The sequence below is a fragment of the Diuraphis noxia genome, unplaced genomic scaffold (genome assembly GCF_037042655.1).
Source record: "Diuraphis noxia isolate RWA-SAM2 unplaced genomic scaffold, SU_Dnox_SAM2 contig0002, whole genome shotgun sequence".
In the NCBI taxonomy this organism is placed as follows: domain Eukaryota; kingdom Metazoa; phylum Arthropoda; class Insecta; order Hemiptera; family Aphididae; genus Diuraphis; species Diuraphis noxia.
Genome location: NW_028301712.1, coordinates 22,205,685 through 22,221,835, shown reverse-complemented (window position 1 = coordinate 22,221,835; position 16,151 = coordinate 22,205,685). Strand labels below are relative to the sequence as shown.

Genomic DNA, 16,151 nt, shown 5'->3' with positions numbered 1-16,151 from the left:
TTATAATCGAATGAATCATTCGAATAAATCATTCGAATGAATTTTTCACTCGAATGATCCAATAATCGAATGCTTTTTTATCTCACTAGTCACTACCCGTATAATAGTACTGACTACTTTATACTTTTATTAATTGGTTTTATAAATATAGTCAATAATCATTACTCATTACTCATTGGTATAGTGTTTAGGTATAGGTATAGTGGTACTATACTACTATAAATAAACTATATTATAATAGAATATATTATATTATATAATATTATATATATATTTTATACAGTAGTCAGTAGTATTATACGGGTAACGCTTAGGAGTAAATGAAAAGTGAGATAAGAAAAGCATTCGATTATTTTTACCATAACATGTTTATTTTATCCTTAGATAAGATTTTATCATGATTTTTATTTTTTACAACTAATTTTCTCATTCGAATGTATTATTCGATTATTTTATCATTCGAATGTTTTATTCGATTATTTTATTATTCGAACGATTTTTAAAATAATCGATTTGATTCGATTATTCAAATAATCGAATGATTCGATTATTTCATTCGATTATTCCCATCACTAGTTTTCACTTTTCAATTTTTCATTGATCAGTGATCACTTATTTATGAAGAGTATTTGAATTTAAAAGCATGTAGACAGATGAAGCAATCATTTGAGATTAAGTTCACATTTCTAGACGTCGTTCAGGTTTCCGAAACCCCGATATTACTTATTTCCTCGGTTCTCATTTAGTCATGTACAATGTACAATTCGTATTTGACGTAGTTCATGACTTCATGTGTGTTTGGCCTTGGCGGTTGAGCCTCGGACTGTCGGACTTAATGTGCGGTTTGCAATCGCCAATCGACGATTGACGTCAGCGTCAACCCGGGATAATATATAACCACAGAACGACATGATATAACGTTGAACACAGAACAATTACGTATTTCCGACTTTCCGAGGTGGGATAAAAAATTAATAGAAACACCTTCTTACGAATATTGAATAAAGATACATCTTTATGCTTTAAATATAATATTATTAATTGTTGTCCATCTATATTTTTTTATTTTAAATTAAATAATATGCGTATATATTATCTACGAATCCATGGAAAAAGTGACCTTAATAGTTAATACCTTATAATTCAAATAATTATCAAGGGAAAAGGAAATGAAGATCATACATCGTCAGCTGTATTTACATGTTGTCATTTTCATTTTTAAGTCGAATATCATACTCTTAATTCTTTTATTTATCACCTAACAGTTTTATTGGGCAACCTTAAGTTTAAATACACTTTCACAGTGTGTTTAAATGTTAAGAAAAAATTGAAAATGGTACTAAATTCCAATTATTTTAAATGAAAATTTTTCCGATATGTTGTACCGTATTTTTATTTCAGAGCTTTTTTTCGAATACTTACCCAGTATCCATTATATAGGTTGTTAGGTATATGATGGAAATAAAAATATTTCTATCATAGATTGTAACTTAATTTGTGGATCGAAACGACATATTAAATATAAGTGCGAACAAGGTGTATCTAAACTGTGGAATTAGTGGAATTGTAGAAGCATTGATTAAGTTGGGTCTGCAGGCTGCAGCATGAGCAGACCGTCTGCTTAATCAATGGTAGAAGTAATTAAATGACGAAATCCTTCACAAGACCACAAAAATGTGAAATAGTGAAATGCTAATCTAACGAAATTTCGATTACTTCATGGTGTCAAAAACGACAACGGACAAATTCCGCCAAAATGTTACCCTTATCTGTATTTTGATTTTTTAACATTTTCCCCATAGATAATATTTATATATATATATTATCTATGCATTATCATTCGTTACTTCGTTAGTGTGTCATCAAAAGTAAACAATAACATTAGTATAGTAATTTATGATTACTCATTATTTTACTATTAAAAAATAAACGTACAAATGTACAATGTACGTTATGCTCAAAGGTACAATAACAATACTGTCGTTGATAGTGTCGTGGCTCCGTCTTTTTCACATCGAATTATGATTAATAATGTATACCATTAGACCATACCAGTTTCATTTTATTTACACGTAACTGCATATCATAATCAATTTTATATAATTTAACACTAAACATAAAATGACCGACGATTTGTGCAATATTGATTCGTGGGGTTTGCCTGACCAAATCGTAGAAGTAAATATTTTATATTTATTGAGGCGCTATGCTATTATATAATATGTTTTTGTCCCCTTATAAATATGGAAATGTACAACTAAGAGCAATTGAGTTCTGTTGAACCAATTTTTTTTATTATCTTTTGAATATTGTAAGCCTATTATCTAATTCATAAGTAGAAAAATTATTTAGGTTTTCGTTAAAATTTATCCTAGTGTTTAAATTCTTAAGCGATTTATGAGTATTCTGAAACAGTAGTATCTTGCATCGAAATAACTAACTTCAAAAATTTAACTATCTATTAAAACGAGATGTAAAAAGTAGATAATGTTCTTACCTAAATTAGATAACATTTAATTTCATTCCAATTTTAGAACAACAACCCAAAATTGGTTCTGTTGAATTTCAATTGTCTATATTATATATTTTTATTATTCTAATATTTGTAAGACAGAAACAACTCACTAAGTGTTGTATTCTTTTAATTGTATTTAAATTATTGTCACCAATTATATAAGTGGAACATAATATTTTATTAATTTTAGAACTACAAAAGACGAGGAATTGTATCAATGTTTCCGTGGCAAGTGGAATGTTTAACTAGTGATGGTGTTTTGGATGGTCGCAATCTTGTGTACTCGGCACCTACATCAGCTGGTTAATATTTTATTTATGAAGATTTAGATAGTTTTTCTAACCATGGCTAACCTTTTTATTTTAATGTATTTTTCTGGTAGTTCAAAATGTCTACCTATTACAAAATAAATTTTACTTACCATCGTTTTTCAGGAAAAACTATGGTTGCTGAATTATTAACAATGCAGACAGTACTTGAAAGAGATAAAAAAGTTTTAATAATTCTTCCATTTGTATCAGTTGTACGAGAAAAAATGTTGTATTTTCAAGTAATATGTTTTTATTGAATTATTTTAACAATTGTATTAAATTATTAGTTAAAATGTCAATGTGTCAATAATGATTAATTATTTACTATAGGAATTATTTGAAGGAACAAACAAAAGAGTTGCTGGATTTATGGGCAGTTATACTCCGTCTGGTGGATTACGTTCTGTAAATGTTGCTATTGCTACTATTGAAAAAGCTAATGGTATAATAAATCGGTAAGCGTTATAGTAAAAATTAATTTTTATTAAATTAACTAAAATGATTTTGACTTAAGCCTGATTGAGGAGGATGGACTGCAAGATGTCGGTTGTATAGTTGTAGATGAACTACATATGCTAGGAGATTCAAATAGAGGCTACCTACTAGAACTATTGCTAACAAAGATTAAATACATGTCTAAAATGTAAGTATTTCTTAAAATCATATTTTATTTGTTAATTTGCCTATGAATATTTTTTCTTCAAAATATTTGATTATTGATTACAGAAAAAGTAATTTATCAATTCAAATTGTTGGCATGTCTGCTACATTACCGAATTTAAACATTCTTGCAAAATGGTTAGATGCTACACTATATCATACAGATTTTCGTCCAGTTCCTTTAAAAGAATATTTAAAAATTGGAAAAAATGTATATAATGCCAACAATCTTTCTTTAAGTCACACAATTGAACCCAGTATTGAAATTAAAGTAATGGACTATAAAATATTGTATTGTTTGATCAGAATTTTGTTACTTTACTGGATGGAATTTTTTTGTCTTATCTTATTTTTTGACTTTGACATCGTTTTTTGTATGACCGACTACCTACATCAGTTAAACCAAAAAATTGCAAAAAAATAAAGTATCCGCCAAAGTAACAAAGTTTGGTTTAATCATAATATTTCTTATACAATTATTAATGTTTTTGTGTTTAGAATGATCCAGATAATATAAAATATTTGTGTATTGATACAATTCTTCAAGGGTATTCAATATTAATATTCTGTTTTACAAAAAAATGGTGCGAAACTTTAGCTCTTGAAATTGCATCTGAAATTAAACGTTTAGGTAACTATCCTTGTTTTTTTTATACATATATTTAAAGAATCATGAAAAAAATCAAAAGTAATACTTAATAATTTATGTTGATTATAGGTGGAGGTAATACATCAAAAATTGGAATTGAATTACGAAATCAATTAAATGGTGAAAATCTAGGAGATGTGTTGGAGCAGCTTAGAAGGTGTCCCGTTGGTCTTGAAACTGATTTAAATAAAACTATTTCGTTTGGTGTTGCTTTTCATCATGCAGGTGATCTTTAATTATATTTCCCTTCAATAATTTTGTATAGAATTTGTATTTTCTGCTTATTTAAGTTAATTATAATATGATTTGACAGTGGTTGCCAGTTGGTCTGTGTATGTAACTTACATTTTTGGGAAATTATTTGTTGCAATACACAATAATATTTCAATGATTTCGAACATAAAATCATATTTATAATATTAATATATTTTCTTCAATCTTTACTGTAACTAATGTTTTTATTAATTATTAATATTTAGGCATGTGAACAATTATGAACTTGCTTAGTGAATTTAAATATATTCATAATTTTGTATAGGTCTTACAATGGACGAAAGGGACATAATCGAAGGTGCATTCAAACAAAATATAGTAAGAGTATTAATTGCCACATCAACTTTATCCTCTGGTGTAAATTTGCCTGCAAGAAGAGTGATTGTGAGATCACCTCATTGTCATGGATTTCCTATTGATATTTTACAGTATCGACAGATGATTGGACGCGCTGGTCGTATGGGTGTTGATACTGCTGGTTTGTTACTATTGGGTTTCTTAATTTTTTTTGTTTTTAGTTTTAAACATTTCATTTTTTTATTTTATTTTAGGAGAAAGTTATTTATTATGTAATGAGAATGATCGGCGTATGGGCGAAGAAATAGCAACTCAAAACCTTCCTCCAATTAAAAGTTGTTTAGGAGTGGGAGATTTTTCTAGTTGTTTAAAACGAGCACTGTTAGAAGTAGTTGCTGGTTGTGTTGTTTGTAATACTGAAGAAGCTTTTGAGTATATTAAGTGTACTTTACTTTATATATCAAATGGTGAAAACTGTAAGAATTTGTCATAATATTTCAATGTTTTTAATTTATTAGAAGTTTGATATTGAATATTTATAGTGAATGAAACTCCAATCAATGAGTGTCTAAAATTATTAATTGAAAATCAATTTGTACGAGAAAGTGACAATAAACTAGCTCCTACTAATCTAGGTCAAGCATGTCTTGCAGCATCTGTTACACCTGAAATTGGTTTAAAACTGATCAAAGAGTTAGATAGAGCAAGACAAAATTTTGTCCTTGACTCTGAACTTCATTTACTTTACTTAGTAAGATAGATTATTTATAGATATTTTTTATGTAGTTATAAATAAAAATAAATAATTTATTGTACTTTAGATTACACCATATTCTGTAAGTGATCAGATTGGACATTTGGATTGGTTTAGAGTTCTTCATGTGTGGGAAAAATTACCACATTCTATGCGCAAAGTAGGAGATATGATCGGTATTGAAGAAGGATTTATTGTTAAAGCTATGACTGGAACCAGTTTTAGTACATCTTCAGATGTATGTTATTCATTTAATTTTTAGAGCTAATTTTAATCAACCAAATTTATTTGTGATACATTTGACAAAAACTGAAAAATATTTTGAATATTTTAAGCTTGCAATATGTTTTGTACAAAAATGTTATACAAATATTCTAATCTATACTCCAATCATGTTAAAAAGGAACCTTAGATTTCAGAGTTTGGAAATGTGTATTTAAGCTATACTCTTGTGCAGAAATCTGTCATAGAGGTTCTTTCTTAATGTGAAAGAGTAAAGTTAGCATAAAATTTAAACTAGCATACTGGTCTAATATTTAAATGTTAGAACTAAAGTTAACTGATTATATTTGTATTTAGAAACATAAATTAGCTGTTCATAGAAGATTCTATACAACACTACTATTACACGATTTAATAAATGAGATTCCCATTAACACTGTAGTTTTAAAGTATGGTACATCTAAAGGTCTTCTGCAAAGTCTCCAGCAATCAGCTTCAACTTTTGCTGGTCAGATTTACTAAAGTTTTTTTAATTTTATGGATTTAATTTAATTTAATTCTGTTTAGGTATGGTAACACAGTTCTGTAAGAGACTTGGTTGGTCATCCTTAGAATTATTAATATCACAGTTTTCTGAGAGACTACAGTTTGGTGTACAGAGGCAACTTGTTGAATTGTTACGATTGGACTGTTTGAACTCTATCACTGCCCGGACATTGTATAATGCAGGAATACAAAACATTCCTGAATTAGCATTAGCCGATTTACGACTAGTGCAGCGTACTCTTACCAAGGCAATTCCATATCAAAGGTAAGCATAGTTGAACATTTTATTAGTACATTTATTGCTTAAAATTAATTTTTAGTAACATAAATAATAATAATACCAATGATGATGACAAACGAAAAAACATTTGGTTGGCTGGACGTTTTGCCCTTAACGAAAAGGAAGCTGCTATATTTATCATAAATGAAGCAAGGCATCTTTTAAAAGTAAGGTTCAATATATATATAGTATACTAAATTGATTTTTATTCAAAAATGTTAGTCTTATAGTTTGAAAAATTATTAAAAATATAATTTAAATGGAATATTTGAGCTCAAGAGAACACCACAGTGTTTCACTAGTATAATATAATATTATACATAAGTATGTGTAGTTAGTCTTGTAAAAATTACATTTTAAAAGAATTTAATTACAGTTAGTCGTGTATAATTATAATTAAATACATTGAACTGAATTTGTTCTTGATATAGATATACAACATATTTAATGTATTATATAGCCTAGTGTGTAACATTGAAAATTAATAGATCAGTTAAATTATTAATTATCTAATTAATAAGCAGTTTTCATTTAGCATTGTTAGTTTAAATATTCAAGAGAATACTGAATTTACTATTATTAAACCTATAAATAACACATTTTTTATGGTTTAGTAAGGCTGTTTTATTTGGTATTTTAATTTTGAAATGAGTTATGAGCATTTTGAAATTTCAATATTTTATTCAAATATAACTTCAAAATAAAAGAATTAAAACAAATGAATCCAAATTAGAGTGGCTAAATATAAATTTGTTGTTACAATCCTGTAAGACAGATAAACATAATATGTAGGCGTGGCTCGGTCCTCTTTGTTTTTACAGAATACATTTTTGTTCAATATTAATATTGAATATATATTTAATAACACTATTTCTTACTTTAATTAAATTTTATATTATAGAGAGAACTGGGCCTTAAATCAGCATGTTGGGTTGATGATAACAATGAAGAAGAAGATTTAGATACATCTGTGAAGATACGTCCTACATCAAGAGATGTTACAATCATTGAAAATAGTCAAGAAAGCAACAAATCAATGAAATCTTTGGTGAATGTTTCTGTTCAAAATTTATCAAATTCACCAAGAAGTGTTGAGTTATTTGATGAATCTGATTGTGCAAAAGATATATCAGAAGAAATAACTAATAAAGATTATAAGCGAGAAAGTTTGGATCTTTTTGAAGGATCATTTGAACATACTAAATTTAGTATTACTGTAAATGTTAGTCAAAAATATAACTCAGATAATCTTAGTAACAAATCAATAAGTGATTCATATTTAGCAGAGTTAATTAACATCAAGACACCCAAAGAATTAGAAGAGAAATGGGATTGTAATAACGGAGGAGAAATTATTTTGGAAATGAGTCAAAGAGATTTTGGGACTAAAAAGCGAAAAAGAGAAGAAGACGGTCATACAGAAAACGACCATTTAAATGATATTTTTATAGAACCTCGTCCAAAATATAAAAAAACTGAGGAACCTTCAACAAGTTACAGTAAACCTGAGATAAATAACTCTTTTGAAAGCACAATGTTTCCAGATTCAATAAGAATTGATACACAACTTGATCAACTATTGAATGCCAATGGCAAAACAAATATAAATTCAAACATAGTATCCACCGAAATGAGTGAAAGTGTAATGCACCTAGCATTTCAAAATTCTTTTAATTCAATGTCAAATACGATAATATCTCCAAAGAAAAGTAATGTTGTTATGACATGTAAAGATTTAGTTATATCCGATTCTGAAGACATGATTGCTGGTTCCCAAGATACTTCATCCAGTGGACCGTCTCCTCGCAAGTATGATAATGTGGTAGCTACATATACCAGGGGTGGCCAATTTGCGACTCTTGTCATTGTAAATTCCGGCACACGTTTATTAAAAAAAAAACCAATATTTACTTATTAACGATAAAATAAGATAAAATTATAAAATATATTTATAAACATTTTGGTTCTTGATATCATTATATTTATCCACGTGGCTTATGAACTTATTCACGTCGGTCATACCTAACATATACCTTGTTTCAAAAGAGAAGATACCAGTTGGCCACCTGCTAAACCGGATTTGCTACGTAGGTCTGGCTTTTTTTCTTTTGGAATAAGGTATAGATGTAAGAGTGTAACCAGACCTTTTAGTTAGGAGGCTGAATTCTATATATTCTTAGATTATAAAATAAGATATCATGAAGCTGTGTTTTCACAGTACTCTTCCATTGATTTATTCTAAGTGAACAGAAGTTGATTACCCAAATATGTTCATTGTTTAGTATGGATAGTAATTTTTAACGATTTCATGTTTATAATCAGTGGCGTATTCAGAGGGGGAGTTTCAATGTTAATAAGCCCCTACTGTTTATATTTCATTGATTGTAAATTATTCATCTTAAATAAACATATAATTGTGGCTTAAAATAATCATCCACACTTAAATATGATAATATTAAATATTTTCCCTGTTATTTTATATTAATCATATTAATCATATTAAGCATTTTTAATTGTTTGGCAAAAATTAAGTTTACTTTATTTTAATATATCACTGCTTCAGCTCTCTCAAGCCCCCTCCTCCAAATTACATTTATAACTAGTTATTAATTTTCCTCAATCTATATATGTGTATTTATCTTATAGTTTTTATTAATTATTCTTTTAGAGAATCTCCAATTAAACTTGAAGCTAATGTCAATTCAAAATTTGATACATGGGCATATAAAACTAAACTGATGGAAAATATTGATTTGTTTGCCAAAGATCACTTTCCAGATATTAAGCACAGAAAAGAAATAACATTAGCTTTAAATGTATGTACAGAAATTAATATAGAACAGAAAATTGGTGCTAGAATTGTAAGACGGAGTTTAGAAAATAATAAAAATACAAATTTATTCAAATTTAATAATCAAGTATTAAAAGGATTTGCTATTACATGGTACAAGCAAACTGTTGTACATTATGTAGATTTCAATAAGACTGGTACGTATTGTTTCCTTTTATTGTCTAAAAATTTTAAACTAATAAAAACATTGCTTTATTTTTTTGAATAGGTTCATCTGGTGTAAGTCTATTGAAAAAGCTGCTGTCTAATAAAAATTTAGTTGTCAACATAACTGATGCTAAATTAAGTTACAAAATTATCTCTCAATGTTGCAATATTAAACCGGTTTGCAAATTTAGAGACCCTTTTGTAGCTGATTGGCTTATAAATGGTCAACAAAAAAATTCATTAAATAATTTGGTAATTTACTCGTATATATATATATATATATACAAAACATATATGAATATATTTATTATTTTTATAATTAAAATGTTCCTGTTTATGTATAAATATATTAATAATAGAACTCAAAAACGATTTTGTTAGGTTCAATGGAATTTAAACTTCCAAGGCAAAATACATACTGATGATGCGGTTTTTAACGCATTTATCACTCATAAATTAATGTCAACTTTAAGACATCAACTTAAACAAATATATATTTACAAAACATTCAAAGGTAAAATTGTTTTCATCAAGAAGTTTTACATTATAAAATATTATTTATTATTCACTATTAGATATAGAGATGCCTATACAAATTATATTGGCAAAAATGGAACTTTATGGTTTTGGTTTAAACAGAGAATATTTGGTAGAGTTAAATGATACAGTAAATAAGCTAATGGCCAACATTTCTGAACAAGGGTTTGAACAATCTGGAACCAGGTTTAACATGCAATCCACATTAGAATGGGCCAAAGTAAGTGCTTACAATTCAGGGGAGTAGTAATGTTCACACAGATCCTCCCCTGTTGTCGGTTCAAACGGAAAAAAAAAAAAAAAAAAGTGCTTACAATTATTTTAATTAACAATAGATTTTAATATTAATATTTTATTGACTAGGTAAAAAAAAAATTGAAATTAACTGATAGTTCTCCGCATTTACTAGTCGAGTTGGTAAAAAATTGGCGAAAATTAAGTTGTCTTAGAAATAACGTAAGTATAGTTAAAGTAAATATTTTGAAAGAAGTTCCTTATTATTATTTTCATTTTTTAGCATATCAATACGTATTTAGCCATACGGAATAATCGTGTGTATTGTGACAGCAATACATATTCTAATACAGGTAGAATAAGTATGCATGAACCCAATTTACAAAATATACCTAAAGACTATGTAATTGAGAATGATATATTGAGTTTGAGATCAGCGTTTGTGCCAAAATCAGGTCAGTTTCATTTATAGTATCATAGAATATTAATTATTATTATCAATTGTCTGTAAGCAACTTCCTTACATAAACACGCACCAGTTTAGAACGTTAGTTATGTTTCATAATATGGAATATCTTACATAATTCCAATTAATATCTCAAAATTACCACTAGGATAATAATATGTGAAGACAAAAATAGTGAAAATGTAGTATCCATTCATTATCAATTCATTTATATTAATCTATACAGATTTTAATTAGTTTTGCACATATTACAATTATTAAAGTAAAATTAATTTTAGAATTTAAATGTTATAGATCAAACATTGGTATCTGTAGATTTTTGTCAAATTGAATTACGCATACTCGCTCATTTATCCAAAGACTCAATATTGTTATCTGCTCTTACATCTCCTGGTGATGTCTTTATAAATTTATCGTCTAAATGGCATAATATACCAAAGATTGAGGTTTGTGTGAATTTATAATTGTATTTCTTACATTTGGTTATGTGTTAAGAATATATTCTTATTTTGTTTATTCAGGTTTCTGATGAACTCAGGCAAAAAACCAAACAAGTTTGTTATGGTATGTTGTACGGCATGGGTGCAGTAACTCTAAGCGAAACTTTGAATATTACTCAAGATGAAGCACATAAACTAATATCAGAATTTAAAAACACGTTTCCTGGTGTCAACAAATATTTCAATGAATGTGTAATACAATGTAGGTCAATGGGGTTGGTAAAGACATTGAGTGGACGAATCAGACATTTCCCAGATATCAATAGCGATGTACTAAAAATCAAATGTATGTTTTTATTCTTTTAGTCTTCTATTTGCAAAATATAATATTATCATTATTTTTATGATACATTGTTATTAGCTCAAGTTGAACGTCAAGCAATTAATACAATTATTCAAGGAAGTGCTGCTGATGTCACAAAAATGGCTATGATTAAAGTTGATAAAATTATCAACCAAGGTGTTCTCAATACACGTGTACATTTAGTTATGCATTTGCACGATGAATTAATTTTTGATGTAAGTATTATATTTATATTGCATTGACAATAGTTCTCTTGTTTCATAATTGTATTTAATCATTAAGTTATTGAACTATTCTGTGATGTTACATAATTCTTTAATGTACAGGTTGAAAACATAGTTCTTGATGAAGCTTGTTCAAAAATTATTAAAACAATGGAGACTGCAGTTAATTTATGTGTACCTTTGCCAGTAAAATTGAGAAAGGGTTCTTCATGGGGTGACTTAAAATAATGATCTCATTTTACACTTTATTATTGTCAACCATTTTAATTAACACTAATATTTATTTATTTTTATTTAATAAAAATAAATAAATATTATATTATATCTATTAGTTTAAGAATTTAATTATCTTTGAAACAGGTTTTTTTAATGCATTGATTTTGTTAACTTATTTTAGTTATTTTATCATTATTATTACTTTCACTGTGTAATTAATGCTAATTTTGTGTCATATTGTGCATGTTTTTAAATCATCCAAACACTTATTAGTTGGATTGATTTATTTTATTTTAAAACAATTTATTTTTATCAAATAATTAGTTTTGATTGATTTTCATATTATTGAATTAGCCAAAATCATTATTGTGTTAATGTTAACTAGTCTTTAAAATATCTTACTATATTCTTTTGAAAAGATTGTATTATCTATGTATTATTTTCAATACAATTCTAATTACTAGAGAATATTCATTGTTGGGTTGTTAAAATAATATTTTTTAATATTTTGATTGGGATATAACGTAATACTTATTTCAGAATATTGAATTGTGTATAGATATTAAATTATTATTGGTATTTTAATTAAACAATTTTGATTGATCTCCATATTTACTTAACACAAAAGTATTACTCAATAACTATACTATCAACTATATTATATGGAACAATATTAATCTAAAGACAATTCAAATAGGTGTTTCAGTGTTCCATTTTTGTAAGTTTAAATTATATTATGTTTATTATTGTTTAGTTAATTTTGAGGTTCAATTTATGTAGTGACTTCGACAAATTTACAAGTATAAGTATGATTTAAAATGTTTAGTATTTAAAAAAAAATCAATGATAATGGATTTTGAAGATTGTGGTGCTTTGACAATTTGAAATTTAAGTGATTATAAAAATTCATGATTCGTTAAAATTGTCCAAGCATAATAAAGTGTAGTAAACCCAATATCTATTACCTACGTGTATTTAATATTTTTGCAAAATCATTTATAAAAAATATTACCTTTACTTAAGAAAGTACCGACTTGTTCAAATTTTGTATAGGTAGGTACGTCAACATTTAAAACTGAAGTTTGTTTCGCCACAAGACACTTTAAGTAAGTTATACAAAAATCTCTGAAATTTGAAAATATTGTCAATAGTAGTATTTGAAAATTCCAAAGACCAGTAGGTAATTGTTTAAATTCATTATTATACAAAATAATTTAATAATGTGAGATACCTACATTATTGGTGAATCATCCTGTTATAAAGTGATAGTATCACTGCATTGTCTCTAAGACCAATGGAAAATCATCAGAAATGCAAAAGTACTCGTATACCTACAGTCATGTTATATGTGAGAAATAGAGAAGTACCTACCTATTTAAAAAGAAATGAAAAGACTTATTCAATTTATTCTAATGTAAGTTGTTGTTATATTATTTATTAAGTTATTTAAAAGATAATGAAAATAATTAAGTTGTTTTGTTTTAAATATACCTGATGTAATAAATTATTATTTTAATTTGTTTTTAATTAATTATGTTGGTATTTTTTTATAATTTCTTTTAAAATTAATAAGGTAGGCATGTCCTATAACCTTTTAAAAAAAATAAAATGTGTTCCTATCAACCTCCAGTTGGTTAGAATAAGAAAACTTGAGAACATTTTAACTATGTTCCGGTTCACCCCATTAACGGGGAAATAGGAACACGTTTTTAAAAAAAAATATTAAAAAAACTAACAGACTGAAATAAAAAATTTCCTATTATAATAACGAATCAGTGTGTAGTCTATCTAAAACACTTTTCGGAAAAACTCTATCTAAAAAATTGGCGTTTTTATGACCAAAAAACCTTTAAAATCGTTCCTTTTCACCCCGTTTTACGGTATTTAGGGGGCTTTAAGGCGATCGCCTCGAGCGGTATACAATATACATTATTGCATGGGTACCTATATTTGCGTTTATATTTGTTATTTGTTAAAAAATATTGTAAACTTGTTGAAAATCTTTTTTCTTATCTTGTTCCATCTATTGCATCGATTAAAATACCATATTCTGAGAAATATGATCATGTTTATCGTTAAAAAAATATGTTTACTTTTCTGTTTTTTTTTTCACTTTATAGCTAGTAAAGTAACATGCCATTATTGTATACAATTCATTTTTATTGACATTTATACTAATAACGGGAGGAGAGCAGCGGTGCACCCAGGACTTTTTATTTTTTTGGGAGGGGGGACTAAACTAAATCATATTCAAATATTAATAGTATTAAGTATTTAATATTTATTTTTAAACATGTACAGGAATCTTAAAGCTTGTGTACGATCTTTTACTGAGTAATTTTGTTTTTTGATTCTGGTTCTAAGTTACGCCGTCGCGGTGATGTTATACCTGTAAAACATAAATATTAATTTATTAAATTATGAATAGTATGGTGATATTTTTTTTTTTAGAAATATTACTTTTTAAATAATAAAGTTGAGACGCCTTGGTCCTTTTTTCCTAATACTGACAATACTTCGTTGTTTGAACATTGATTTATCGGTAAATACGAAGCATAGTTAATCCATTCAGTCGATTCTGACTTATTGTATTTCTCAAGTATGTTTTTATTCTTTTCAAAGTGTTTGGAAAATTATCTTTCCGTTGTAGGGGAAAGGTGTACAAAGTGCCCAAAGTGGTCATGTCTTATTATTCAGTGATTAATAAATAAACAGTTGGTTTCATCACGTGGGTTGGTTCATTTTTATCATATTTATCGACTGATAAACCACTATTGTCAGATACATTTATCGTTTTCGTATAAAAAAAAAAATTCATTTTTGATCTAAAATATGTGTTCTGAATAAATAATTATATTTTATGATCATAATAATTAATATACCCAAATTATTTTTTTTAAATCTACATAAGTTTTTATATGTCATAGAATTAGCTTAAGTTTAATTAGTTAATATGATTATTATATTTTAAATAGTAAATTAAACATTATTAAAAGGGAAGTTATATTATATACATATTACATACATTTATAAAAATATTATAAAATAATGAATTATAATGGAAATTTTAAACCGGCAGTCAAAGTGGACATGGGCTGACCACTTTGAACACCTAGGTGTGGGCAAAGTGAACAATTTTGTACTTTAAAAAAAAATGACAATAACTATTTATTTATTTGTTTAAAATTGTTTCTGATTGGAAATTATGATTCCTGACAATATCAACAAGACAATCTTGAAGGTTTCATAAAAAAATAAATAAATCCTAAAGTGCGACACTGTGTTGAACCTTAGGGTGGCCGCTTTGGACACCTTTCCTCTACTATTTGGAGGTTGGAGGATACCCGTTGGAGATTGCTGCTCATCTGTTCTCAGACGCCCTGATGATCAATTGGGACTCTGATCCATCCCCAGATGTATATAATATCTTTGACTTGGTAGACCAGGAAACAGACGAACTAGTATTCACACGTCCGCTCCCGGAGTTAACGACTGAAGAGCTCCTCACAGCGATTAAACGTCTCTCTGCGGGCAAGGCTGGAGGCCCATCGGGGATCCTCAATGAAGTGCTGAGGCGCAAGGTTGCAGCCATTCCCAACCAATTCAAGGAGACGTACAACAGATGTCTTCGGGTGACGTGTTTCCCTGCTTGCTGGAAGAAGGCAAAACTGGTGCTACTACACAAGGGTCCAGGGAAACCCATAGATGTCCTTTCCAGCTACCGGCTGATATGCCTCTTAGATACCCCATGCAAACTGTTAGAGAGACTGCTTGTTCAAAGACTAGAGAGCCATTTTGACGCCCAAGCGACGAGGAGAGCCCCAATTCAATTTGACTTCAGGAGAGGTATCTCTACAAAAACGGCCATCGCATCCGCCCTCGAGATCGCATTTGCAAGCACAGCTGCGACCCGAGGGCGTACAAAGGACCTCTGTGTGCTCGTAACACTGGATATAAGAAATGCTTTTAACACGCTCCGATGGGCTGTTATTGACGCAGCTCTCAGGGAGAAGTCTACGCCTGAGTACCTCGTCTCGATGTCGCGGTCCTGGCTGTTAGAGCGCGTATTATTGGTGGACGATGCGGACTCTTTCAGATCAGTGACCTGTGATGTTTCTCAGGACTCAGTATTAGGGCCAATCCTTTTAAATGCTGCCTATGATGA

The 16,151-nt window shown here is 28.2% G+C and overlaps 1 protein-coding gene across 4 annotated transcripts; it reads left to right on the top strand.

Annotated features, from left to right (window-relative positions):
* The first annotated feature begins 1,845 nt into the window (after positions 1–1,845).
* PolQ (DNA polymerase theta) lies at positions 1,846–13,517 on the top strand. 4 transcript variants are annotated; one of them, XM_089218921.1, is made up of 26 exons: positions 1,850–2,178; positions 2,706–2,817; positions 2,950–3,065; positions 3,157–3,281; positions 3,341–3,469; positions 3,553–3,757; positions 3,985–4,117; positions 4,205–4,360; positions 4,674–4,886; positions 4,960–5,181; positions 5,248–5,456; positions 5,527–5,697; positions 6,039–6,189; positions 6,249–6,492; positions 6,548–6,674; positions 7,409–8,316; positions 9,176–9,495; positions 9,567–9,757; positions 9,887–10,019; positions 10,081–10,262; positions 10,406–10,498; positions 10,560–10,731; positions 11,037–11,188; positions 11,264–11,528; positions 11,604–11,761; positions 11,873–13,517. In XM_089218921.1, the coding sequence occupies exons 1-26, from the start codon at positions 2,122–2,124 to the stop codon at positions 11,996–11,998; spliced, it is 5,070 nt and encodes a 1,689-aa protein (XP_089075047.1). In that variant the 5' UTR covers positions 1,850–2,121; the 3' UTR covers positions 11,999–13,517. The 4 variants fall into 4 exon arrangements, 3 of the variants coding, with proteins under 3 accessions (XP_089075047.1, XP_089075048.1, XP_089075049.1); XM_089218922.1 differs by having other exon boundaries at positions 1,859–1,963; XM_089218923.1 differs by lacking the exon at positions 1,850–2,178 and having other exon boundaries at positions 2,709–2,893.
* The last annotated feature ends 2,634 nt before the right edge of the window (positions 13,518–16,151 follow it).

Bases quoted from the DNA above. Each gene is read 5' to 3' on its own strand.
- PolQ (XM_089218921.1), top strand. From the start codon at position 2,122: ATGACCGACGATTTGTGCAATATTGATTCGTGGGGTTTGCCTGACCAA. The intron at 5,182-5,247 runs GTAAGAATTTGT...GAATATTTATAG, and splicing joins TATATCAAATGGTGAAAACT to TGAATGAAACTCCAATCAAT. The intron at 8,317-9,175 runs GTATGATAATGT...TTATTCTTTTAG, and splicing joins AGTGGACCGTCTCCTCGCAA to AGAATCTCCAATTAAACTTG.